The 25537-nt window shown below is 37.6% G+C and overlaps 2 protein-coding genes across 2 annotated transcripts in view; one reads left to right on the top strand and one right to left on the bottom strand.

Moving 5' to 3' along the window:
• Positions 1-25537, bottom strand: part of NT5DC1 (5'-nucleotidase domain containing 1) — a 124244-nt gene that overhangs the window by 84179 nt on the left and 14528 nt on the right. The window lies entirely within an intron of this gene.
• On the top strand, positions 15769-23448 carry COL10A1 (collagen type X alpha 1 chain). The gene is made up of 3 exons (XM_064706894.1): positions 15769-15949; positions 16578-16731; positions 21299-23448. Exons 2-3 carry the CDS (start codon positions 16593-16595, stop codon positions 23191-23193), a joined length of 2034 nt encoding a protein of 677 aa, XP_064562964.1. The 5' UTR covers positions 15769-15949; positions 16578-16592; the 3' UTR covers positions 23194-23448.

The following is a 25537-nucleotide window of genomic DNA, read 5'->3' as shown; positions in this document are numbered from 1 at the left end:
AAGTCACAGAAAGGGTTTTATACCCACTCATCTGGTCAAGAAAAAAGGAGCTGCTTTGGCGTCTCTCAGCAGGACTTGCCAGATGCAAGTTCAAGTCATGCATCTGTCAACAGAAACATTCTGAAAGGCTTCACGTAGGTCATGTAGGCTTTGGACCTGCCAGATTTCCTTTGTTGATTCATATTTGCAGTCAATGCCTTATTTCTACTTTAGCCTTTCCTGTTTAAAAGTAATTTTCTGGCTTGAAAGATGTACTTCAGACTAATTTAGCACGCTATGCCAACAGAAACCCTTTGACAAAGGTAGGACTTTTGTCAATATGGATGAAGTTAGCATCCAACAGACTACTTACAGATGAAGGGGACCAGTCCAGACATTTGCCCTGGTGAACAGTACAGTCTGTCATTCTGCTCCCCATCATTTCCAAAGGAGATGATTGCAGTTCTGATGCATAACATACGAGTTAATTGAGCTCTATATATAAAAGCATCAATTAATATTTCTCAAAATAGAATTGCAGCATTTAAAACTACTTTGGAAAATGGGAAATTAAAGACACTTGAAAAAGTAAAGATTTCATGCACCTGAGGGTAAAGTCTTGAGAATAGTTCAAGGAATGTTCCTCCTCTGATAAGCAAACAATGCTTCTTTTTCTTTTGAATTTGCAGACAAAGATATTAAATAGAATTTTTACAAAGCTTTTCTATAGCATACCCAATTCTGACAGATTTCTTTTGGATGTCAATTAGTATAAACGTTGAATTGTTGAATTTTTAAGTCAGGAACTAGTTGCAATCAGAGATTAGAAAAAATATGGTTAGACATTTTCTATGCAATTTCATAATTTTATCTGGATTAATTTTTACATTACTTTTCAAAAACTAATTTGTATTTTGTAATGAAAATGTATGATTTATATGTACGGCCTGAAAATCGTGTTGAATTAAATTCTGAAAATTAGGTGATACTTAATTTTTCATCTCCATATATACAAAAGATGTCTTATTGAAAAAGCATATTTTAAACTCTATTTGTTTAAGTCTGTTATCCAAACACTAGTGTGCCTATGAATATATATGCATGAATTTTTTCCATTGGAACATATATGCTGTAACAAAAAGACAGAGTAATTTTTAACATATCCAAACAAGAAGGAAGATGACAAGAAATTGATCAAGAGACGAAGACAGATATGAAAATAAAACCTCTGAAATGAGAAAGGTGTTCTCAAAATATGAAACTAAGTTCTTTTGGAAGTGTCGGAGAGATTGTGTCTGTAGTAGCCTCTATGACAGTTTCTGATGCTTAGATTCTTCCAAATCAAAACAAGCTAATACAGCCCCTTGCATGCTAAAATGCTATTGTACAACACTCCAATGCAGAGGGAAGAAAAAAAAAAAAAAAAAGAAAAAAAAAGGAAAAAAAGAGATGAAAAAGAAACTCCTGACAAACAACTGAAAGATGTGATAACAAGGGGAGTTCTCCTCTGTGGTGTGAAACAGGATCAGGAGCAGTTTGTGAAGAAACTGGAGTAACCCACAGCTACATAAAGGCCAGGATAGAATGTTATGTCCCTGACAATATGCCTTGGGTAGAAACAGAAGCTACAGGGCAAGCTTCTTTGGCTTCTATTATGACAGTAGGAATGAATTATTGTAATGATCCAGTTTGGCTTTAGACAGTGAAAATATTTAAAATTACATTTTGCTCAAGGGAGAATAAGATGTAGGCACATGTCAAGACTCCAGAGAATTACTGGGAAACCTGGTAGTGATTTCCCAGACAGCAAGAAGACTCTTCAGTCCCAAAGAGTTTCAATGAATTTGAAGAAAACAAGTACTGAGCAACTAGAAGAAGGAACTTCAAACAAGTGGCATATCATAAAAATATCCATATTTGTTTCCTTCAGGAAAAAGCTTCTTTCAAGCTCATAGACACAAACAAAAGAGAAGTGCCCTGAATTCCAAACCTGACCTGATGGAGTGGACAGCATTCTTGGGCTGTCACTACAGCAGGGTTGCATCACCAGCCTGAGTTCCTCTGCAGCTTCTTGGAGTTAAGAGCCAAGAAGCAGGTTTTTCATTTTGCAACTATACAAATAAAATGAATGAGAAATTTAAAGCTTATTTTTATCTAGCATGCCTAGGCTAGGACTCAAACTCAGATGATCTTCAGTTCTATTGAATAAAAAATACAGTATTTGCAATGAGACAGATTGAAAATTCTGATCTTTGACAGCATGGCAGAAATTATAACAAAATTAGAAAATACAAAGCCTTCAGCAAGAGTAGACAGTGATTCTCTCTGAAGTTTCAGGATTACTGACTTTGGTCTCAGGTTGCATTTTTAGAGGAATATATTTTAAAGTGACTCAATGGACAGACTATCATTTTTGGTAATAATACTAAATACAGAATTTTGTATATAGTGTTTTTGAAGAGAAATAAAATATGACCTAATTATGTTCTAGCTGAATTTTTCTATTTCAAAGCAGTGATTCTACGTCAACATGGACTGGACAAGTTGCAGCAAGAACATTTTATACAATGCAGCAGTTTCTTGCTACCTAAGTCTCTGTACTAGCCAGCTTCAAAAATGTATTTACTTTTCTGGTTTGGCCTTACTTTTCAAAAAGGATTCACCCTTTCAAAAAAGGACTCACCTATACTGTTTGGCTCCATGGAACCCCTGTTTGATAATGCATGAGCATTATTACCCCACCCACACCACGGTGAATGGCATAAGTAGAGCACAATAGTAAGAATAAGCATCAAATACACTGAGAAGCAGAGAGCAAACCTAAAAATGCATAGAAAAAAAACACTGAAAAACTGAGATAAGCCTTCAGTTCTATACATATTGCTTGCATGTTTTATGTAGGAAATGTACTGTGTTCACATTTCTAGTTACAAGCTAAATGTCTTCTCCCTTTACACCCACTTCCACCAGCCCAGAAAGTCTTCAGGAGATGAAGTCCTGCAGCTCTAAAGGAGTAAACCCACATCCTGATGTGGTATTGGAAAGAGGAAAGAGAATAGCCTGAAAGCAACACAGATTTCCTTTGTTGTTTCCTTATGGTTTGCCATTTTGCAAACTTTGGGAAGCAACTTAGAAGAGGTGACAGGCTGAGAAAAAATTTAGCAGTAATAGCAGTAAAGGGGATTGAGGCCATTCTTAAAATACATTATTTTAGTATTATATTCTATTTTCCCCACACCCCAAACTACAAACCTACAATCCAACATCATAATGAAGTCCAAAGAAATAAAACTAATCATCCTATCTTCTACTGCCTAACTTCTATTTAGGAACTATAACAGAAATGTAGTCAGCTATACAATCTTATCATCCTCCACCAATGAAGGTACTTACAAGTGCATTTTAGGAAGGTTTGACTAAAATGTGGACAGCATCTGGCTTGATTTAGTCCTTTTGGGTCATTCTGCCTACAGGCAGTGGACACCATTCATCATCATCAGACATTAAGGGCCAGATGCAGAAAGATGCAGGCATTACAGAGCATTCAGTACTGAATAATAATACATATAATAAGTACATAAATGATGGCACAATCAGATACTTAAGAATGGATTTCTAACTGACAGAATATTGAGTGTCAGAATACATCAGTCAGTCACTGGAGGAAATAATGAGTTCTTATCTCCAGCCTCATCTGAGGACAGCAGTTAGTTGCCTCTGTAAAAGTGGTATTCAGAGGATGCCTCACCTATGATGAGGCTATCTGGGGCATGGGCTTAAATGTTGCACTGCCTAAACAGAGGTAATATTGTGAGTACTTCCAACACCCTCAAAACTTACTCCAGAATGTGTGGTGGCTAATAAGGCAGCAGTTTCTACAGGAATCATTTTAACTGATGTGAGACAGGACTCTTTGCAATAGCCACAGCTACTCAAATCCCTTTCAGTGTTATATTCTCCATAATATATATGCCTTTGGCATGCAAGATTCCTGTCATGAGGACACTAAGAAAAGCTGGAGGTCTGTGTAATCCAGACAATCCTTAATCCCTGCCTAATCACAATATCCATAATGAAACAAAGTGCAGGGGGAAAAGAACCTAAAAGAGCCTTAAAAAGAATCAAATAAGCACACATATGCAGTGTTTTAAAAATCTAATTTTCTCTCTGTACTTCCATGTTGTAATGAAAAACCAGTTTCAGAAAGCATCCCCGTGGGATGCAAACCAAAAGATATATTGATATTCTTAAACATAGTTTTCTACAGTTTATTCTGATATACACAGGAGGGTAACAATAACAGTCCAATCAGCTCCAAACCACAGAGAATGCAGAAAGTTTTTTCTAAATTTTTGTCATTTAAAGTGACAATAACTGAAATTCAGAGCAAACATTCTGTTCTGGACTAAGAAAAAACAAATGACAGATCTTGGGAAAACAGAATTAAAAAATACAGTTCTTATGGTCTTTGCCACTGTTTTTCATACTTAAAAAAATAAATAAATCTACTGTTCTTCAAAAAGAGCCAGGAACATTGCAGTACTCATCTTTAAAAGGTCCTCCAAGTGCAAACTTGATAAATAATCCGGGATGAAGAAGGAAAGAAATGCCTTTATGAGGAGATGACAAGCCTGAAGCTAGTTTAGTTGTGAGTTTCAACTTTCCCAAAGCACTAATTTCTTACTCCTAGCATCTGTTTGGCAAGAGGATCTCAGAGGGATACAGTTACCAGTAAGGAAACAAGTCTCTGAACAAGACAACAGAGATAACAAGAGATCATGCTTTAAATTACAGTACTATAAAGGACATATGAAACACCTGTATTCTTGGCACTTTTTTCCTTGGGAAGATTTCATTGTAATTCATGGCAATTGAGTGATAGTCTACAACTTTCAATATCAGTTTTTGTAGATCAAACAGCTTTTAATAACAAAATGAAATACTATGTCTTTAAAAATAAAAAGCAAAGACTGTGAAAATAGTTTTCCTTAGAAAAACCCCAATGCCCTAAATTGTAAAGCATAAAAGAGTTTAGCATTAAAATAATTACCTGATGTTATAACAGAAAATATATATAATTCATCTTTAGTGTGAACTGTGTTTCATCAGGATCGGGTTTTCTGATAAAATACTGCCAAATTTTCACCAGTCCAACTCAATACTTCATTCATGCAATAACTGCAATTTCTTATACCTCATGCTTTTGGCTTTTTCAAAAATATTTGTTTAAAACTGTTTGGTCATCCTTTAATAAAAAGTCAGGAAAAAAGGTTTCTACCCTGGTCCTGTACATACATCTTGCAAAGCAGCTCCAAGGCATGAATTCTTTCCATAGGTTTGGATTTGGGACATAGGGGTACAATGTGCAAAATATCCAATCTGCCACTACCACAAAATTTTATGCAATTATTACAAATTTCTGATTGCATTTGTACAATAAAGGCTTGTTAGAGTTTGGCAGCTAAATGCCCCAAAGAGCTTATCTACACCTTCAGCATCAAGACCTCCCATCTACTTAACTGCTTAATGGAGCACTCTCCAAAAGAAACAGATTGTGTTTCTTTTGGAAAAGGCAGTGACAGAATAGAATCACATTTACTTTGTCCTCCGAGCACAAGAACAGAAACTTGAGATGCTTCCTATGTGCCTTCCAGGCATGCGGCATAAATACAGAAGTCAAGGAAAAATGCTGTGCTGTAGGGTATAGGGAGCAGATTAAGCTTTAATGGGCCATAAGCTTCACTGCAGAAACTCAGAACCTGTTACACTCTGTTTATAAATTCATTTTCTGTTAAATAAAGACTTAGGGCATATATGTCCTTGCAAAAACATCAGAAGCCGCATTTGCATAAACCAGTGCCAAAACTGGAATATTTTACTTCACAGGCCACTGTGCAGTTACCTGAAATGTAATTAGATGCCATCAGGCCTTGATTATAAGCTGATGGTTGAGACTTGGACAGCCTGAAGTCCTTTCCTGAACATTAGTATAACTTGGAAAAATCATGTTTTATTTCAAGCAGACATTTTAGATGTAAGCCATAAAATAACTCCAAACACAAAACATAGTCTTGCTGATCATCACTTTTTTGCAGTTGTATGCAAGTATGCAAGGCAACTTTTCCCAACTACTAGACACAAAAAACCACCTGTGTACGAGGGGTCATATTTGTCCTTCAGGTAACTTAGGAATGAAGGATTCTAAGAAGCATTTTCACAACTTTGGACAGAGGCTTCTGCCAGCAGTTTGAACAAATGCCATGAGGCAGTTTGCCCTCAGGTAGTGCATCCTGCATTATCCTGCATGAAAAATGGTTTAAAAATACTGAAATTTTAACTTGCTGACTATATCTGCCAAGTCTCAACAGAAACAGGTCCTTTTCATCTATGACTATTTTTGATTTTTCCATATCAAAACGCCAAGATTGGTCACAGAGACCAATGGTCTCTGTGTTCCCAAGAGACCACTGAGCCCTGTGAGATTCATGGGTAGCATCACTACAACAGCTCCTAATCAAATTCTCCGGAAACTTCAGATTGTTTTCTTAAAAGAATATAAACTTTTACATTGAAATATTTCTCTCCTTCTAAAAGATGATCCAGTAGAAGTTTAAACATTCCAATCAGTTTTAGAAATAATGTGACACAACTGTGTCTACTATTCCAATTAAGTTCGTAAAACAATCTTGCTTTGTCAATGCAAAAGTTTGTCTTATTTTTTGGTATCTGTTATCTCTAGAAACTGGTAAAGGTAGTAAAATTATCCTATATTGGTATTAAATAGTTTGTAAGGTTGACCAGAGATTAATTCACATATCAAATAAATTCTGCTCATGCTCTTGGCCAGCTCAGTTTTCCAACAGTGTTGGCACTCCCTATGTGATCAGCCTAAATATACCTTCCCTTAAAGTACCTGCAAGCTATTGGTGCACAAACAAACAAAACCCCCTGTTCTAAACGACTTGAGTGTCTCAGGGATATAGCACTGCAGGAGAGGTTCAGAGGGAAAAGTCTGCCATAGTTCATGTAAACATCCTGTGGTCATCAGCATAGCCAAAGGTGGAATCCAACTATGAAAGCCAATTTTTAAATACAATTTATGTACACAGGACATACCAAAAAAGACCAGGATTTAGACAGGTATAAAAAGGAAACAGGAGAAAAATATTCTAGCATTTTAATTTTGCTTTTACTTACTAATATTTAAGTAAGCAAACACATCCCACCACAGGTCTACAGACACAGGTGGTCTATTTTCTGAAACAATGAGCTCTCTCTGAATGAACTAACATGCATTCTTGGTGAACTAATATTTCAACAGACAAACAATGTTATGCTTATGTCCTGAAATAAGGAGACTGTTTCAAGATTCTCAGCTTTGTTTAAAAATATTTCAAGTTGGTAAATGAAAAGAGTTTCCATCAAAAAATAAAATTCTAAATCTCATTCTTTTAACTTCTACTGAATTTGCAGATGGATCTTCTGTATATAAGGCTTCTTTTTGAATCTACTACATCTAAATCTAATACTGAAGTCTATTGCTAGAAAAATGTGAAGTATCTTAAAAAAAAAGGGAAAGCTGGCATGCAGAATGAGATTACAAATATGTACATATAAAGATAGAACCTTGCCTTGCTTCTCATGCAGCAAGGGATAACCAGACACTAATTGGATAAGCCATGCAATGGCAATAGAACCAATGAATTGAATGTACCAGATTTATTGTTAAATGATGTAATGACACTAGCATAGATGTTACATCAAATAACAGCATTTACTTTAGCCACAGCTTCCCAGATTCCACACTTATTTTCGGTTGAAAACTAATTTAGAGCAACTCTTATTTTCTACTGTTAAAAAGTCCTCCCCCTAATCATCATAAGATACTTTTCCACACTGAAGACAAATACAGTAGCTTTTAAACTGGAATCCATAGCTTTTTGGAGGATAAACCCAAAAGTTCTACAAGACATTTTTCAGAGAGATGTTGCATGAGATAATCATACAATTCACATCACAATTTGGACTATTTGATATGGATAAATGAGTCTTTCCCTCCTTAGCCCATTTCCTATCCCCCCTTTTGTATGCAGCAGAATTACACTGATGTAGTATCTGTGATCTGTGGAGATCACTGTCAATGGGTGCAGAAGTCATTTCACATCACCTCCAGCAGCAGTCCAGTTTTAAATTTTGTTTTTTCATCATTCAGCGCAGTATCAGCCGGGAAACTGGAAACACGATGAAGTCCGATCAGGCTGTCTGTCATGAATTCAGGAGTCCCTATCTTTCTTGGTATCTTCACATGTTTTTGTATCAGTTGTTTGGAAAGTATCTGTTTCACATATGAGTCTCTTTATATAACTCTCTTTTGGTCCTCAAAGCTTTGAATGCAAAAGACTACTAGTAAAGTTCATAAAAAGAGATCATCCCTCATATTCATGTGGTATTCCTCCTATGGAGGCAGATGTCCTACAGGAAAAACTGAAACTCGTGATTTGAGTCAGGTAATACAGCAAATGTCACCTATAAAACTTTGTAGGTTTTCTGTGACAGGGCTGACACTGCATTAGCACTTCATTAAAAGCAAGTAATTCTGACTCTCCTATGTGACAATACAATGCTTGTAAAAATTCAGTTTCAGCTAATTGAAATGAAAACTAGTCTATTACTAATATCAGGAACACTTAGGCTTCACGGACTCAAGCTTATTTTGTATAAGTGAGATAGTATAAAAAATTTATACAGAATCATAGAATCATTTAGATTTCACAAGACTTTAGGATCATCTAGCCCAACCATTAACTCAGCACCATGAGTGAGTCCAACCATGTCCCTAAGCACCACATCCACGGGTCTTTCAATACCTCCAGGAATGGAGACTCCACTCCTTCCCTGGGCAGTCTGTTCCAATGTGTGACAAACTTTTTGGTAAAGAAATTTGTCCTAATATCCAATCGAACACTCTCCTGGTGCAATTTGAGGCCATTTCCTCTTATTGTATCACTCTCCACTTAGGAAAAGACACTGGAACCCACTCTAACTTCTTTTCAGGTAGTTGTAGAGCAAAAAAGGGTCCCTCCTGAGGCTCTTTTCTCCAGGCTAAACAAGTTCAACTACTCATCAACTATTCCTCACAGGACTCGCACCCGCCTTATGCACATGCACCCACCAAAAGAATGTTTCAAAGTTTCAATTTAAATAAATTAAAACAAAACAGCAATATTTAAAATGCCAGACTTAATAAAACAAACAAACCCCTTATTTTTAAAATGAACTCAGACAGCTTTTTATTTGTTCTGGTTGTAAAAGTCTGGATTTCCCCCATTGGCACCTGTCTTTAAACATGAAGTTTAAAAACAACTCTGTGCCAATTGTCCAAACCACAGCAGGTAGTATAGTCAATGAATGAGACTATTCAGCAGGCTGACTACATGCTCCAGTGGCTACACTTGAAAAAGTAGCTCAGTTACACCTATTTTTGACTAAGTATTTGGAAGATTCCCCTAATTATGGGATACCAAAGGAAGCTGCATGAACTTTTTCACCTTTGGGATAGCAGAAATGGTTCTCATTCTTTTTTTCCATGGTTTCTACTTTATTCGCTGTGGTTCAGGGCACTCTGACAGAAACCTTGAGTCCAGCAAGCACAGAGGTAGAGAAAGATATTAAATAATCTAATAAAAATCAGTAAAAAGAGCATGAATTAAAAAAAAAGAATAAAAATAGTCCTCACTGGGAAAATATGACTACTTAGCGTATTTACATTTCTATGTGAATGCTCTTTTTAAACAAGAACATCAGGTACTTACTAAAATAGAAAGAAGACTTGCAGCAATTTTTAAAGACTAATGATCTATTTAACATATTTAAAAATAGTTTTAAACATACTGTGAAATGACATGGACGTACAGAAAACAAGCCTCCATCCTCCATCACTCCCAAGAAAGTCTGATTTTAATCCAAATCAAATTCTTAAAGAAATGTTTTATAAACCATTGCATTGACACAACTAGGAGTGCAATCAACATGAACCAAAAGGCTGAAAATGAGCATCTTCAGCTAGAATGGACTAGAAACCTCTCCATCTGGTTATGTTTAAGTAGCTCCAGAAAGAGTTTTGTGGAACTCCCTTGTCAAAATCCAAAGCAAAATCTTTGCATTTACTCAGGCTATTCAGTGACCAGGATCCTGGAAATTTTATTTTCCTGAACTGTACAACAAGTTAATGAAATACTTCTGCTCTTTTTCTTCATGCAAGTCCTGTCATCAGTTGCATGTCTGCCGTTTTAAACAGAACTAGTGAAAATACAAAACTTCATATAATTAAACATTTACACTAATTAATTAGAAAAGCATTTGTGAAAGAAAGGATGAATATTTAATATATAAACCCAGCTTTGTCTTTTTAGTATCTTGAAACTGATTGGTTTTCAATTAAACCACATACCTGATAGGAGTTGCAAATTAATTTATTCATTTAAACAGTATTTGTTGTTTTTACTTTCAGAAGCAAGGGAGGGAGAAATAAAAATGAGGGCAGAATAAGGTCAGGCAACAGGATATCCAAGGAAAACATCTTTTCTAACACCAGTACTTCTCTTTGGCATCTTTTACTCAGTTACCAGAAATTCTCTAAGGTGGGTGAGGATTGTCGTATCTTCATACAATCCTAGCGAACATGGTGATAAACAATGTAGTGCTGTTCGAAAGCAATAACCAGTAATACTGTTTGTCTCAGAGGACTGTTTCATCAAAAATTCATGTCTGTCTCAAAGCTTTCTCTATAAGCTATGTAGAACACATCTCCTCTTGAGGTTTCAACATGGTTATTCAGTGTCCCTGCAAGTTAACTCAGTCAGAATACAACGATAAATATTTAACTGGGTGTCATCTATTTAAATATATTGCTACACTAAATAGAGCTCTTGTGATCAACAGTTACTTGAGCTGAACAGAACAAACTGGTCAGCAGTCAGTTTTGCAGTGCCAGAAAAAATACACACCATCTTTCCATTACTACTTGAAAGGAGGACATTTACTCAACCACAATTACAAGTGTTAAAAAAGTATAAGGACTTAAAGTCTATAAAAAGACTACAACAGGACTGTAGGAGTAACAAAATTTGTTTTGCTTTGTTTGTTTAAAGAGAATTCTTTATTATATATCAAAATATAGATACAGATAGGGCTGCACAGCCCCACACACTAGCTTAACAAGCCTCTTAATTAAAAAAGATGGCATGCATTCTAAAACTCAAAATAAATCTTATTTATTTTTCAATTACAAAGGTAAATATTTCCTTCACCAAGATGTTTTCTAGTCCTGGGCAGTCCAAGCAGCTAGCATTGGAATAGAAAATACCCTCCACGTAAATAGAATATACAAATATTCTATATTCAAATACAAAGCATAACAAACAGCAACAAAACAAAAAAACAACCACCCAGATTTCCCATAGCTATCAAGCTAACAAATTTTCCTTTTACCTATTCCTTTGTGTCCATTTGACCATAGGCAATAAAAAACTGGAACCCCTCTGTATTAGCTTGGCCCGTCAGGTTCAGTGGAACACTTTGCTGCTCTGCACTCCCACTGAGGCCTTACCTGGCTGCTATAGTGGGAGGATGAGAACACTTCTCACCACTGTGTGACAGAAAGGGATAGAGAACAGCTTTAAACCATGGAGTTGACATGATTTAGAAGTTTCCAAAGTGCCATAAAGCACACCACAAACTAGAAATCCAATTATTCCTTTAATTTCATGGCAGGCTTTCAAACTTCTTGTGGAAACTCTTAAACACCTTTCTTCAAAAACTTAAAATTGGAGACTGGAGAATTCATTCACCAGAGATGGTGCTAGAAGCTGTTAGAGTCCTTTGCTGTTAGAGTCCTTTGCTGTTAGAGTCCTTTCCAAAACTACCATATGTTTTGGGTACAAGCATTTTAATAGAAGAAAACTAGTCACAGATGAGGACATTCTTCAAGATTACTTCAAGCAGGTAAGAAAATTGGACTTGAGCCAGAAGCAGCAAAAGCACTGTGTCCTGTTGCTGACAGTGTTTTGATTTTATATCGCCAGTAACAAATTACTCCCCATTTTTCAGTCCACTTTTTAAATTAAAGGAAATATCTCCCACCAGCACTTTCTTGACTCTTTCTTCCCAACTGAGATTACTAATCCAAATAAAGGGAGTAAATACCCCTCCACAGACCAGGTTCCTTGAGTACCATTTTTTACCACAAACACTAATTATAACCTATAACAGCAATTTGAAGAAAAAAAGTCAGGATTAAGACTAAAGACCAATTATTAAAAACAAGACATGGTTCAAGTTTAAGTTGTGAGTTATTACTTTCAAAGAACTCTGTTATTTGAAACTAAGATCAGGGTTTGTGCTTAGATGGTTCAAAAATTAAGATCACATACTCCAAGTCAAAACAATAAATATACCCTCATTGAGTATCCTCAGCATCAAGAACATAACTGGCCAGTTCCCAGCTACTGCAAGGACCCAGCACAAGCCATTCTGGAGTTTTGCTTCTCATCTTTCTTTTTTCTTAATTGAAGGATGCATGACAGGGAGTGGTTTATTGTTTTATTACAATTTATGTTTAATTAAGATGTTCTATGCCTCTTCCTTGTAAGGAGTTGCTTGTTGTGGGACTCACTCAAAGTCACTTTGTGAGTAACTTCCAGGGTTGTGGTGGAAGTCAGTTCCCATTTCCCAAATCATGGTGTCACTTCCATGCTACACGTTTCCACTGACTCTGTGGGAGTAAGAGACCAAAGCAAAAAGGGATTTTGGAAAGCATGAGTAAGTGCAGGCTTTCCAGCAACGTTCAACAGCAACCTGAACACCTAGTCAGCAAATGTCATGAAACACTGCAGACTGCTGCAAATGGCACTGGAGGCTTTGACTTCAGTACCATTCACGTGGCCCATACAGACTATTTGGAGTCTTTATTGCAGTTAAACTTAGGACTTCAGCTATTGCATTGCCACAATGTGACTACCTTTAAACGGGAAGATGCTGCTAGCACACTACTACTACTACACTACTAAAAAGGAAGTTCTGGAATGGATCAAATTTTATTCCTGACTATTACTTCCCCTATTTGTGGGAAGGAGGGAGTGAAGACACCTTTGTTTGTAAGCAAAAACAACTTTCTAAACTTCTTAATATAAAACAAAAGTATCTGAAGGTTTGTATTTTGAGAACAGCTTTGCAAACAACCTTTCTAGTTTACAATGTGCTGATACTGTATATAGAGATACACAAGTGTGTCTGTTGCACATATTTTTGCAAGGGCAAATACATACCACAGCACACCTTTCATATGCACGCTTAGCACTAAATGCATGTTAGGGCTCTGTCAATAAGAAATAGCCACAGGAGCAGGGAAAACATACAAAACCTGTGAACTCCAATTCTACCTCAACTTCCCACACGCACAAAAAACAAAACCTCAAGCCAAAGAAGTGAAGTAAGATAGCACAATAGGGTGGAGCTTAGTTTAATCACAAGGACAACAGGTTTGCCTGTATATACCTTTTGACCCCACAATCATCCCTATTTATGCAGACACACATAGAGACTATTCAACTTCCTGCCCAGAAGGAGCTAAGAGGCAGGAAGTGAGGCTGCTGGGCAAATATCAATGTGAATTATTGGTGCTTTTGTAACACAAGTGTGCCTGCTCTGGGGGTATTTATGAATTAAGCAAGAAATTAGCACAAAACTGTTGTGTGCATGAAACTGTCGCCTGCTGTTCTTAACCAAATATTATCAAATTAGCAACAACCACACTTCCCACTGAAGGCTGTATATTTAAATACTTTAAAAAATCAAAAGCTATTTTTGGATTTATACAAACCAAAAAAGGTGCTGAAGCTGTGTTTTTTCAAGGAGGAAATAAACTTTATGCCCATATATTTGCTACCTCAGTCAAAAGTGGATGACTGGATCCTCATTTGAGTTTATAGAGACTCATTTTTAAAATAGAGAACCTTGAGAAGTCACACAAAAAACCTGCGGACAGTTTCTTTCTCTGAAAGACTAGAAGAAACTGAATACATACGTGGGGAGCAACAATGTAATCTCAGATATGCAAACTCTGTGAAAATCACTGACCAGGTCAGGCATGCAAGCTTAATGGAGAAAACAGGCTTTAGTCTGAAGACCCCTGCAGCAAAAAGAGTTATTTACAAAAACAGTACAAGAACAGTGTCTTTTAGAGGATGGCTAAGAATAGAAAAAAAAAAACTGTTCAACAATACATTGAATAAATTATTGCACTTATTAGTGTAAGTTAAAACATTAATCCAGTCCTCTACTAAGCAAAGGTATTAGCACAACTGGAAGCAGAACAGACTTGATGGTCCATTGGTCCCTTTCAGTACAGTAACTTATGTTCTAGGATGTTTGCCATAATACACAAAAGCCAAAAAGCTGAAGACTGTGGAATTAAACAAAGACATGGAGCAGGTAAAATTCAGCCCACGTTAACCTGTCATTCCAGAGGATAGCCACAGGGTTCAGGGCCACCAGCTCAGTCTTTTGGTTGGAACAGTAACAGGTGTTCCTTCTGTACCTACCATGCATGAGAATTGACAGTAATACACATTATTTATTAGTATACCTATAACTCCTACAAAATTGAATACATACATGAATATCAAAGAAATCTGCAATTGGCAGAAGAGTTTCAATACACAGACAATTTATATGTAGGTGTTTTTTCTTAAAGGAAAGTGCACTATATATTTAATTCTACAGTTTCACCCTTAATCAGAAAACTAGTTTCTTGCCTCTTACTTTAACCTTCAGTTTTAAAATATTATTCAGAGTCACAAACAATTCAATGACTGAGAGTTACTGCCTATTTAGGACTGAACTTCAATAAAGCAATGCTGAATCATGTAAGATTTATTATAAAACAGAAGTTGCAGTGTGTGGGTACAGTCCATTAAGCAAAACCAGTTTAACAAAATCTCTTAAAGAGCTAAAACTATAACCAGGTTTGATCCACCAACACTAAAACCAGCATCAGTTTAAATTTACTAAACTGAAACCCCCAAACATCACCCTGTGTTAACATTTGCAAAATAAAGCAGGGTGGATTTCAGTACATTTGTTATAACTGGACACAATGAAGTTTTCATTCTGTAAGTAAATCCACATTTCAAGATTTCATAATACAGAAACATTACTTGCATTATATGTGTAGTAGTATGCCTCAAACATGAACACAGAAGTGTAGAGGTATAACATGAAGATAATCTCCTTAAATAACTGCCTAATTGTAATCAGGCTCTCTGACAACTCTGTTATTAATATCTTAATTGATTTGAAATTTCTCACTTGTATCCCATTGGACAATTACTCACATAAATAGTCTTTAGTTACTCACATAAATGGTCTCTACAAACTTTAGTGAGGTTAATCCTGAAAGTAACAGCTCACCAAAGTTCAAAATGTATAGGTCTTTCCTTAAAACATTTACAGAGAAACTTAAATGAACACTTGGAATTACTAACCTTACTTATTAGTTCATGATTTCTCCCAGTGTTACCTTTATCAATTCCTAAAACAGAAGGGCCAAAAAATTTTAGGAAAAACAAGTTATGAGCAATACAATCTCATAAATAATAAGAAATCCAATAAAATAATGAGAAAAAAACACTAACAAAAAAAAAAAATTAAGATAATCTAGGATGACTGCCCAAAATAGCTCTCCCCCACCCCTAAAAAACACACTTATACACACACAGGTAATTACTGCTTACAGATTTTGGGGGAGGAGCTTATGTCCAGCAGTCACCCAACTAAGGGGAAAACCAGATAAATACTCAAGGGTGGCACTTGAAATCATCAGCTTCTGCTCACTCGCCAGTGGCAGAACTCCTCCTCAGTAGAGGAGGATTCACTCCTCTACCACTCTGCATTGGAGCTCCACAACACTTTGGTATGTCACAACTTTGTTTTATTCTCTTTGGTTTTGAAGGTAACTTCAGGATGCCTGTTTTCTGTCTGGGGAGGGAAGAGGGTTGATATATAAGAGCCAGTGAAAGCACCCTCATGCCACTGGGGCTCTTTGTAAGGCTACAGGTAAAAACTTTGCTGAGATTTTTGCCACTGATGTTGAAGAAACCAGGACTTCATCCTTCATTTGCTACAGCATTAGACAGAGGTAGTAAGATCATGGAAGTGTTTATATATTTTCACTAAAAACTTCTCTTCTTTTCAGGAGTTTTGCTATATGGAGCTCCTGAACTTACTTTGGAGGTCTAGTTAAAATAATACTATTTCTGAATACTGTTGTCCTGAATAGACTGCCATCCAATCAAAATTATTCTTTTCCTATGAGTGAGACTATTGCCTCTAATCTATCCATGCAACAGCTCCATCATTCAAGGTGATAGCAATGCTGATTCCCTTTTTCTTAGAGCAGTTTTCAAAACTAGTGAAAGCAGATGGAAGTAAGCACAAAATATTGTTACTTTTAATACCAATAATGTAAGAAAACTCATCTCCAAAACCAGAGCTAAAAAGCTTTTCTTTACAACAAACTTTCTCTACCTTTTCTAACACAGAACCAATTTGGAAAGATGCATTTACAAGTATCTTTACTGCTGCTGTTCTGTCTGAACATTGTCCACGGTGGTGATGGATATTATTCTGAGCGATATCAGAAACAATCCAGCATCAAGGGGCCACATTTTCTACCATATAATGTAAAGAGTCAAGGTAAGTTTACTATTTTTTCATAATAAACTAACACAATTATTCCTAGAGGTTCAATACATGAACAAAGGCTCTTTGCTTATACTACTGATATTCAAATTTCACTAACAATTCAGGTTTATTGAAATGATTTTATCACTGCAGAAAGAATTTACAGTGGCTCTAGAGTTGCCTCCTACTGACAAAGATGCACACCTGCCACACAAATGTTTTACACAATAAACACAAAAGGCATATAGAGCAGAAACAAAGCTCCAGGTCTCTGCTTCAGTAGTGGGAGTAACATAGCATGACTTTGTACATAATGATGTACAGCATGCTAATTATTAATTTCTTGATTCAGCACTCGGGTTTCTAGAAACAGACCTGTCACCTAAAGCTTACCTACATTCAGGAAGAATTTTTACATATTTTGTCATGTTATCTGTATGCAAAACAGACCTTAGGTGTGAATTTAAATATATACATGATATATATGGGCAAATGAAGACCCATATAAGGCCTAAAAAGACAAAATAAAATTATACATAGTTGTACAAATGTGTCATAAACTTCTATATAGTTTTTCATGAGTGATTTAAGCTTATGCTTTAATTATCAGGATAAGCACATAGTAATATAACAATTCTAGCTTTAGTATATTTTAAAAACCCTCTTCATTGCATAAATCAGTCTTATGGCAGCTTGGACAGGCAATACATAAGTGCAATGCTATATTGTTTCATCTTATTTCTGGTTATGCTCTCTGTCTCTTTAAGATGAACAGGTGGCTATCCCTAATGTTTGCAACTATTTGAGTTCTGTTTTATTTTTCCATACTTAGGCCAACATCTTCTTCAAAAAACTTGAACTCAAAGCTTCTGATCCATAATGACTATTCAAAATAGTCATCACTAAAATTACTAGTGAATCTTCCTTGTAAACATCCTACCTTACCCCCTGAGAATAGTATTATTTTCTTTCAAAATAGTTTTCTTTTTTTGCTGTATCTCATCCACTTTTAGTTGTAGTAATCATACTTGGGCATTAGCAAATAAGCTTCTCTTCACTAGAAAAAGGACATGGGCAAGTCCGGAGAGCAGAATTGCTGCTCAGGACATTGCATCCACATTACCCTCATTTGGGTGTTTTGATGCAGAATGGTTCTGCACACAGATGCTATGGACTGTCTGATCATGAGCAACACACATGGAGCCCAAAGACACTCTGCTCTCATAGCAGCTGGTGGCAGCACTGGCCCCATACCAATCAGCTCCAACCCACAGGCTCCAAGAATCCCTGCAGGGAGAAACAAGTGAGAGCAGCATGGCTGGGACCCTTACCCCCAAAATACTCTCCTGGGCTGTACCAAAATATTGTCATAGTTTCATCCCTTGTCTTATTCAGCACAAGGACTTCCTGGAACCCTAAGACTCCTGGATCAAATTTAGGTACATGCAGATACAAAAAAATTCTCACTGAGTTTAATGCTTCACTTCCTTCCTCCTTAACTTTTCTTGTGTTTTTCCATGACTTTACTCAAAATAATTTACATATTTAAACTATTTTTAAGTGAAGTATAATATTTACTTGGCTATCCTCTACCATACTTCACTCTCACTACTTTTAATAGAGGTTCTTATTTCCCCCTGTACAGAAAACATTTGGGAAGGGGGGAACCAGCAACAAATTAAGCAAGAATCAGGGTAGACAGAAAATAGTGTGAAAGGGAAAAATGAATTGTCCTGAGCTAAATTTTCACTTTGCATGCAAACACAGAATCTAATGTGAGTGAAAATTCATATTTAGAATGAGAATTATTATATCAAAACTTGAGAAGTACAAAATGCTCTCAATTTAGGAAATGTAACAGAAGACTATATATACTACACCTCAACAGCAGGAACAGCCTACATTTTTACAGACATGCGAGTCCAGTCATTCACAAGTGCTTGACAGATTTTGATTTGGTGAGCAAGCATTGCAGAAGGACTGTTATTCCTGAGTCTGGAAAACAAGCATCCTATAGGGAGTTTTTAGAAGAATTTAAAGAGGCAAGACTGCTGGAGATCATCACTTCTGATCTGAGATGATCTTGGAAGAATAAAACAGGAGCCTCCTAAAACAGGAGCAAATGAATCCAGCTTTTTTCTATTGATTTGTTCCATTTGCAAGTATCTGAAGTAGCAATGGCAAGCTTTTTATCATAGCTTACTTCTCCAATTTGATCACCAAACACTGACTTCTATAGATATAGCTACCAATAAATTATCTTTTTGCTTTGTATAGCTTTGTCAAAAAGCAGCCTGGAACTGAAATTTCAGTCTAAACCCAAACTGGTGAGTCAGGACAACATAAAACAGACAACACAATTTCTGTTGGCAACCAAAGCCTATCAAGGCTTAATCTAGTTTGGTGAAATTGTTTAAAAAATCTTGGTCTTGACAGCTCTCCAGAACATAGTTTTTAAACCAGTCTCTCTTTGCCTTGAAATATTTGAAAAGCCCAAGCTGAAAACAATAATTGAATGAAGTCTCACTATTCAGCAATGCTTAAATAAGCCTTTACTGCAGGTTATGTTAAAGTTTACATATTTAATTCAATACACATATGGGGTTTGATGGCACTAGAAAATGTAAAGCAATTTTGCCTCAAGGTATGTGCTGAGACATGTAAAAGAGTAGCCAATCAATACTTCAATGTTCTTGGTATAAATTCTACTTCATTAATAGATTTAGCAGTCCTCTCCTCAGAGGAATAACCATTGTTTTTAGACAGCACAATTAAAATTACAATTTTAATCTAAAAGCAGCACAATTTCAGAGCAATACAGCTCACAGAAAATCTCTATAACAACATGAGTGCTGACAATGCCTTTAACATCTTAGCCAAAATTGGCAGCTCTGTGAACCTAGGACTGATATTTGCATCTAAAATATGGTAAAAGTAATAAGGAGATACACTCTGAGCTAAAGTCTGATGCAATTTGCCACCCCAAAAAAAATAAATTGTCAATATATCACAAATAAATCACCATGCTTGTTTTCTATGTGTAGGATTTTAACAGCTATCTTCCTGTTCACAGCCTTAAGAAGGATGAGATAGGAAGATGTGCAAATTAAGTTGATATGCATTTGTGCTGATTTTATGCATCAGCAGAAAAGAAAATGCACCCTCTGCACTTTCTAGATAAGAACAATTTCCCTGTCAATACAGGAAGAAGGCAACCTTGCAGATACAATAACAAACCAAAATCAAATGTATTTCATAAGCATACCTCTATTATTTAAAAACTCCCAACAATATGCAGAATAGTTTCCTCCTTCACCTCACTTTTGGTTCAACAAAACTATCCACATATTGGAAAATGCAGTTTATTATCTAAGAGACAGCCAAACAGTCATTGTATATAATTTATATATACATAATGTATATAATATTATACATATGTACATAAGTATATAATAGATATACAAACTTTCATGTGTGTATGTATAGGTAACACTGGTCTTTTCATGGGAGACTGAAAGGAAAAATTGTAGCTGATGCAATTGTTGATCAATCTATAATACTTTCTAAATAAGCATTCAATAGAACGTGTTGCCATTATTAAAACAACAGAATTTAGGCTCCTTTTTGTATCCTTCAGTTTTTATTTTTAAAATTACTTCTTAAATTAACACCCATCATAGATATGCCATTTTGTTCTATAATGCTCCCACTTGTAGTGTAGGACTATTGAAGTAGTCTCACAGTATCTGTGTTAAACTTGTTAAACTTAAATGTAATGTCCAACAAATCAGCATGCCAATTTCAACATTAAGCTGAAGGCTCCTCCCAAGCACACACAAACTAAGCAGTAAGCGTTTCTGCTTATTCCTCTATTTGCAACATTTGGTTAAGTGGCTCCACCTGCTGTTTTGGTAACTAAGAAAATGAAGTAGTATTAAAGAACTCCATAACCATGCCAGAATTGTGACAGTAGTAAAATGAATTACCAGTTGTGACCTTGCCACTGAGTGAAATTTTCATGACAGACAAAAGTCTGAAATTTTTATGACAGACAATACCTGAAAATATTCATATATTTACAAAAGAGCTAGTGCCATGGGCCACTTTAGAAAATAGGGGGCAGGGAAGAACAAAACTCCCACTACTTAAATGTAGCAACAAGTTGTTTTCGAAAAGCTGCTGCACCTGTACAGACAGCTTCCTGTGATTTTACTCATCAAATCTGATGACCTGCTCAATCTGTTACTGCTCTGTCTGGGTTGTTCCTTCCTTACTTAATAGTCTGCATCTACTTGCACAGCATTTTTTAAGTTCTTTGATGATCTTGAATGTATTGAAGCAAAAAAAAATCTAGAAGCCTTATATCTCACATTTCCAACAAATTTGCACTTGTTACTTGTAGGGGCTGTGAAACACTTTTACTTTGAATGTCAGGTTCTCGGTGACAAATACAGCAGCTGAAACTTGACTTCCATGAAGTTGAAGTTAAATTAACCCTTTATGCATTTTGCCACCATGCTACATTGCCTGTAAATATGTTGTAGATGCCGTGGTTGATCTGGTTTCCTCTCTCTCACAGGTGTGCAGGTAAGGGGGGAACAAGGACCCCCTGGTCCCCCAGGCCCTGCTGGACCAAGAGGACAACCAGGTCCTGCAGGAAAGCCAGGGTTTGGAAGTCCAGGTCCCCAAGGGCCCCCTGGTCCCCCAGGACCACCTGGGTTCTCTGCAGTCGGAAAGCCAGGAGTGCCAGGTCTACCAGGAAAGCCAGGAGCAAGAGGACTAAATGGTGAGAAAGGAGAACCTGGTCCTGCTGGACTCCCAGGAGCAAGAGGACCACAAGGGCCGCCTGGCACTCCCGGCCCCGCAGGACTGACTGTCCCTGGCAAGCCAGGACCACAAGGCCCTCCAGGAGCTCAGGGGCCAAGGGGACTCCCTGGTGAGAAGGGTGAGCCAGGTATCCCAGGTATAAACGGACAAAAGGGAGAAAACGGATTCGGAATTCCAGGCCGCCCAGGTGGCAGGGGTCTTCCAGGCCCACAGGGACCCCGGGGGCCCCCTGGTCCTGCTGGGATAGGGAAGCCCGGTGAAAATGGCCTGCCAGGTCAGCCAGGTCTGAAAGGTGACCGAGGTTTTCCAGGTGCACCTGGAGCAGTTGGTCTCCCAGGTCCCCAGGGCCTCCCAGGTGAACCTGGAGAAGTTGGCATTGGCAAGCCTGGGCCAATGGGACCACCAGGAGCAGCAGGTATCCCTGGAGCCAAGGGACATCCTGGACCTGCAGGATTGCCCGGATCCCCAGGACTCCCAGGTTTTGGAAAGCCAGGATTGCCAGGGATGAAGGGACACAGAGGGCCTGAAGGTCCTCCTGGCCTTCCAGGACCTAAAGGAGACCAAGGTCCAGCTGGTGTGCCAGGAGAACCAGGGCCAGTCGGGCCACCCGGGAACATGGGCCCTCACGGACTTAAAGGTTTGCCCGGTGAGAATGGTCTACCTGGGCCCAAAGGTGACATGGGCCCTGCAGGACACCCAGGATTCCCAGGGGCCAAGGGGGAACGAGGCCTCCCAGGATTAGAGGGAAAACCAGGATACCCAGGTGAGCAGGGTCTTGCTGGTCCTAAGGGACACGCAGGTCTCCCAGGCCCAAAGGGTGATACAGGCCCTGCTGGGCTACCTGGGCTGCCTGGCCCGATGGGTCCACAAGGAGCCAAGGGAGTGCCAGGGACCAATGGTGAGCCAGGCCCCAGAGGGCCTTCAGGAATACCTGGGATCAGAGGTCCCATCGGCCCCCCTGGCGTGCCAGGAGCCCCTGGTGCAAAGGGTGAGCCAGGAGCACCAGGACTGCCGGGCCCAGCAGGCATTTCCACAAAGGGCTTGAGTGGACCTATGGGACCACCTGGACCCCCTGGTCCTAAAGGCAGCAATGGTGAGCCTGGCTTGCCTGGCCCCCCAGGTCCTCCTGGTCCCCCTGGCCAAGCTGTAATCCCACAGATGCCCGAAGGCTATGTTAAAGCAGGAGAGTCTCGGGACCTATCAGGGATATCTTTCATAAAAGGAGGAGTAAACCAAGCTCTGACAGGGATGCCAGTATCTGCTTTCAGTGTCATCCTCTCAAAAGCCTACCCTGCTGCAACAGTCCCCATCAAATTTGATAAAATCTTGTACAATAGGCAGCAACACTATGACCCCAGAACAGGAATCTTCACCTGCAGGACCCCTGGACTGTACTATTTCTCCTACCATGTACACGCAAAAGGAACAAATGTTTGGGTTGCACTCTACAAAAATGGTTCCCCGCTTATGTACACCTATGATGAGTACAAGAAAGGATACCTTGACCAGGCCTCTGGCAGTGCTGTCATCGATCTCATGGAGAATGACCAAGTATGGCTCCAACTGCCCAATTCAGAATCTAATGGTCTCTACTCCTCTGATTATGTTCACTCTTCTTTCTCAGGTTTCCTGTTTGCTCATATCTAATATCCCACTTACCCTGTCCTGACACACTCTCCTTCAGACCGTGTTAACCAGGTACTGCTCTGATTTGTCCTTAGCAGCTCATGCAACTTCAATGTTGCAAAAGGAATGGAGGAGGAAGTGAGAAAGTGGAAGAGAGTGGTTCAAACATAGTAGTATAATATTGTGTGTTTTTAGAGAATTGTCATTAAAAATTGTTTTGAATGATGATTAATTGTCTGACTGAATGCAACATAAAAATTTTATGAATTAATATAATGCACAGTCTTTGTCTTTTTTTCCTTTTTTTTTCTTTTAAAAGGAGAATGAGAATTTCTAACTATTGCACCTCATAACACAATAAAGGATGCTAGATCATACTTCACTATACTTAACTGAAGGCATTTCATTCCAAGTAAATGGTCTCAAATTCACCACAGTCACCTCAACAGCTGGACAATACACTTCAGGAACATTCTAGCTTTATTTTTAAGCTGTCAAACAGGAGACAAGAATGACAACTCTAATAGAGTCCATATCATAATCACAGTTTTCATTTAGTTCTACTGTTCTTATTAATAACTACCTTAGAGAAAGGTGGATTTACAAATTATTACATGTTACTGAAGATCTAAAGTTTCTCAATATGAAAAAGCAACCAGATTTGAAGCCTCAAAATCCAGTCGGCTTTCTTTAATGCACATTGATGCAACAAACTAGTTCAGTATTTTCAAATCTCCTAACATTCTGTAAGATTCAGAGAACAATAAAGCAACATTGACCAAATCCAAACCTTAAAAACATATCCTCACAAGCATGCAGACACACTTACAAAAACAGAACAGCTTTACCACCCCAAAACTGGAGATAGTTCTTGCCCTGATTTTTTCCTGAAGAGTTCATTCCTTTAAAACACAATAATGTGAGGAATATATTTGACTTATTTGGTAAATTTATCAGATGATGGCAATAATTAGTCAGTAGACACAACCATATTTACCATACAAACATGTCTCACAAAAAGTTGTCATTTCATCAATTTGTTATGCTACTATGACAAGTTAGCTTAGGAATTATGAAACCTTAACAGTTTGATCACACATTTCTTCCAGTGACAGTTGCCATTCATATGCTTTAAAAGTATCATATACGTCAAAACCTTATGAACCCTTAAATCTACTTTTTTCTTTTTAAACAAAAGCTTTTAATCACTTGCACAGGAAGTATGTAGGTCTACCTTTAAAATTTTTGTGATATTACCATTTCTTCATGAAAGCAGAACTTGCAGCTTGTAAGGTTGTGTACACTTGAAATGAACAATATCCTTAATACTTGATAATACACTGGAATTAATAAAAAAGCTAGAATACCTTTTGCTTGATGGTTGACCCATCATTAGCAAAACTATATAATATTTTGGAAACTGTAAAGACCTACAATGAAAGTAACTTTAAGAATTTTTTTTCTTCCTCTTTTGAAATGCCGCTGGATAAGGAAACCTGTGGTTTAGGCTATAATTTAGTAAAATAATCAAGGAACATTAGTTCAACAGTGTTTCCCAGTATTTAAACATAGCACATCCTGCTGCCCATCCATTCTACCAACTTGGAACTTTTGTTTCAGAAAGAAATAGAGGGACTGGAAAATATGACTAGGCAGTAGGTTTCTGGTTCATTAGTTCACATATGAAATCTATGCCAAAGCACATGCTCGGAATTGTTGGAGATGCTTGGTGTTCAGCAGCTCAGGACCACACTGACCTGTGATTCCAATTAACTTAGAAGAAACTGGGCCGAAGCAGCATTCTCAAAAGCATAGTTCACTAACCCTTATTATCCATCCATCCATCCACCCACTTTAAATCAGGTTTTGTGCTTTATGTCTTTGTTCCTCAAACACGTAGGACTTCAAGTAAGTCTACAGCTTGGAACCTCATGCCTGGCTTTTTAAGTCTTTTCATATTAAGTCTCAGATACTGAGTCACTAAGAAAGCAACTCCTAAAGGTGATAAGCTAGAGATGATACAGCAAATTGTTGCAAAAGCACAACTTATACTTTGATTTTAGCTTTGGATTTTCAGTTCAGAGGAGACCTTGAGAAGGTCTGTAAGATTTTTAAGTTTGTTTTTTAATATTTTCTCCACAAGAAGATCAGCAATCTATCTAAAGCCCATCCAAAACCACTATTTCTTCTGCATCTTGGATATTAAAGGAAAGAAAATCCAACATGAGATTCAAATGAAAACTTAAGAGCCTGTTATAAAAAAAAATCACTTCCAAAAAAGTACTGAAATTTTGAAGCCTTAAGTGATCAAAAACATGAAGCACCCAAACAATCCCTTCTGTATTTACTTGGAAAACACAGCAAA

The sequence above is a fragment of the Zonotrichia leucophrys genome, chromosome 3 (genome assembly GCF_028769735.1).
Source record: "Zonotrichia leucophrys gambelii isolate GWCS_2022_RI chromosome 3, RI_Zleu_2.0, whole genome shotgun sequence".
NCBI classification, from domain to species: Eukaryota; Metazoa; Chordata; class Aves; order Passeriformes; family Passerellidae; genus Zonotrichia; species Zonotrichia leucophrys.
This window is presented reverse-complemented; position numbering and strand designations above follow the sequence as displayed.

Coding starts and splice junctions, on each gene's coding strand:
- COL10A1 (XM_064706894.1), top strand. CDS start 16,593: ATGCATTTACAAGTATCTTTACTGCTGCTGTTCTGTCTGAACATTGTC. Junction 16,732..21,298: donor ATATAATGTAAAGAGTCAAG/GTAAGTTTACTA, acceptor TCTCTCTCACAG/GTGTGCAGGTAAGGGGGGAA.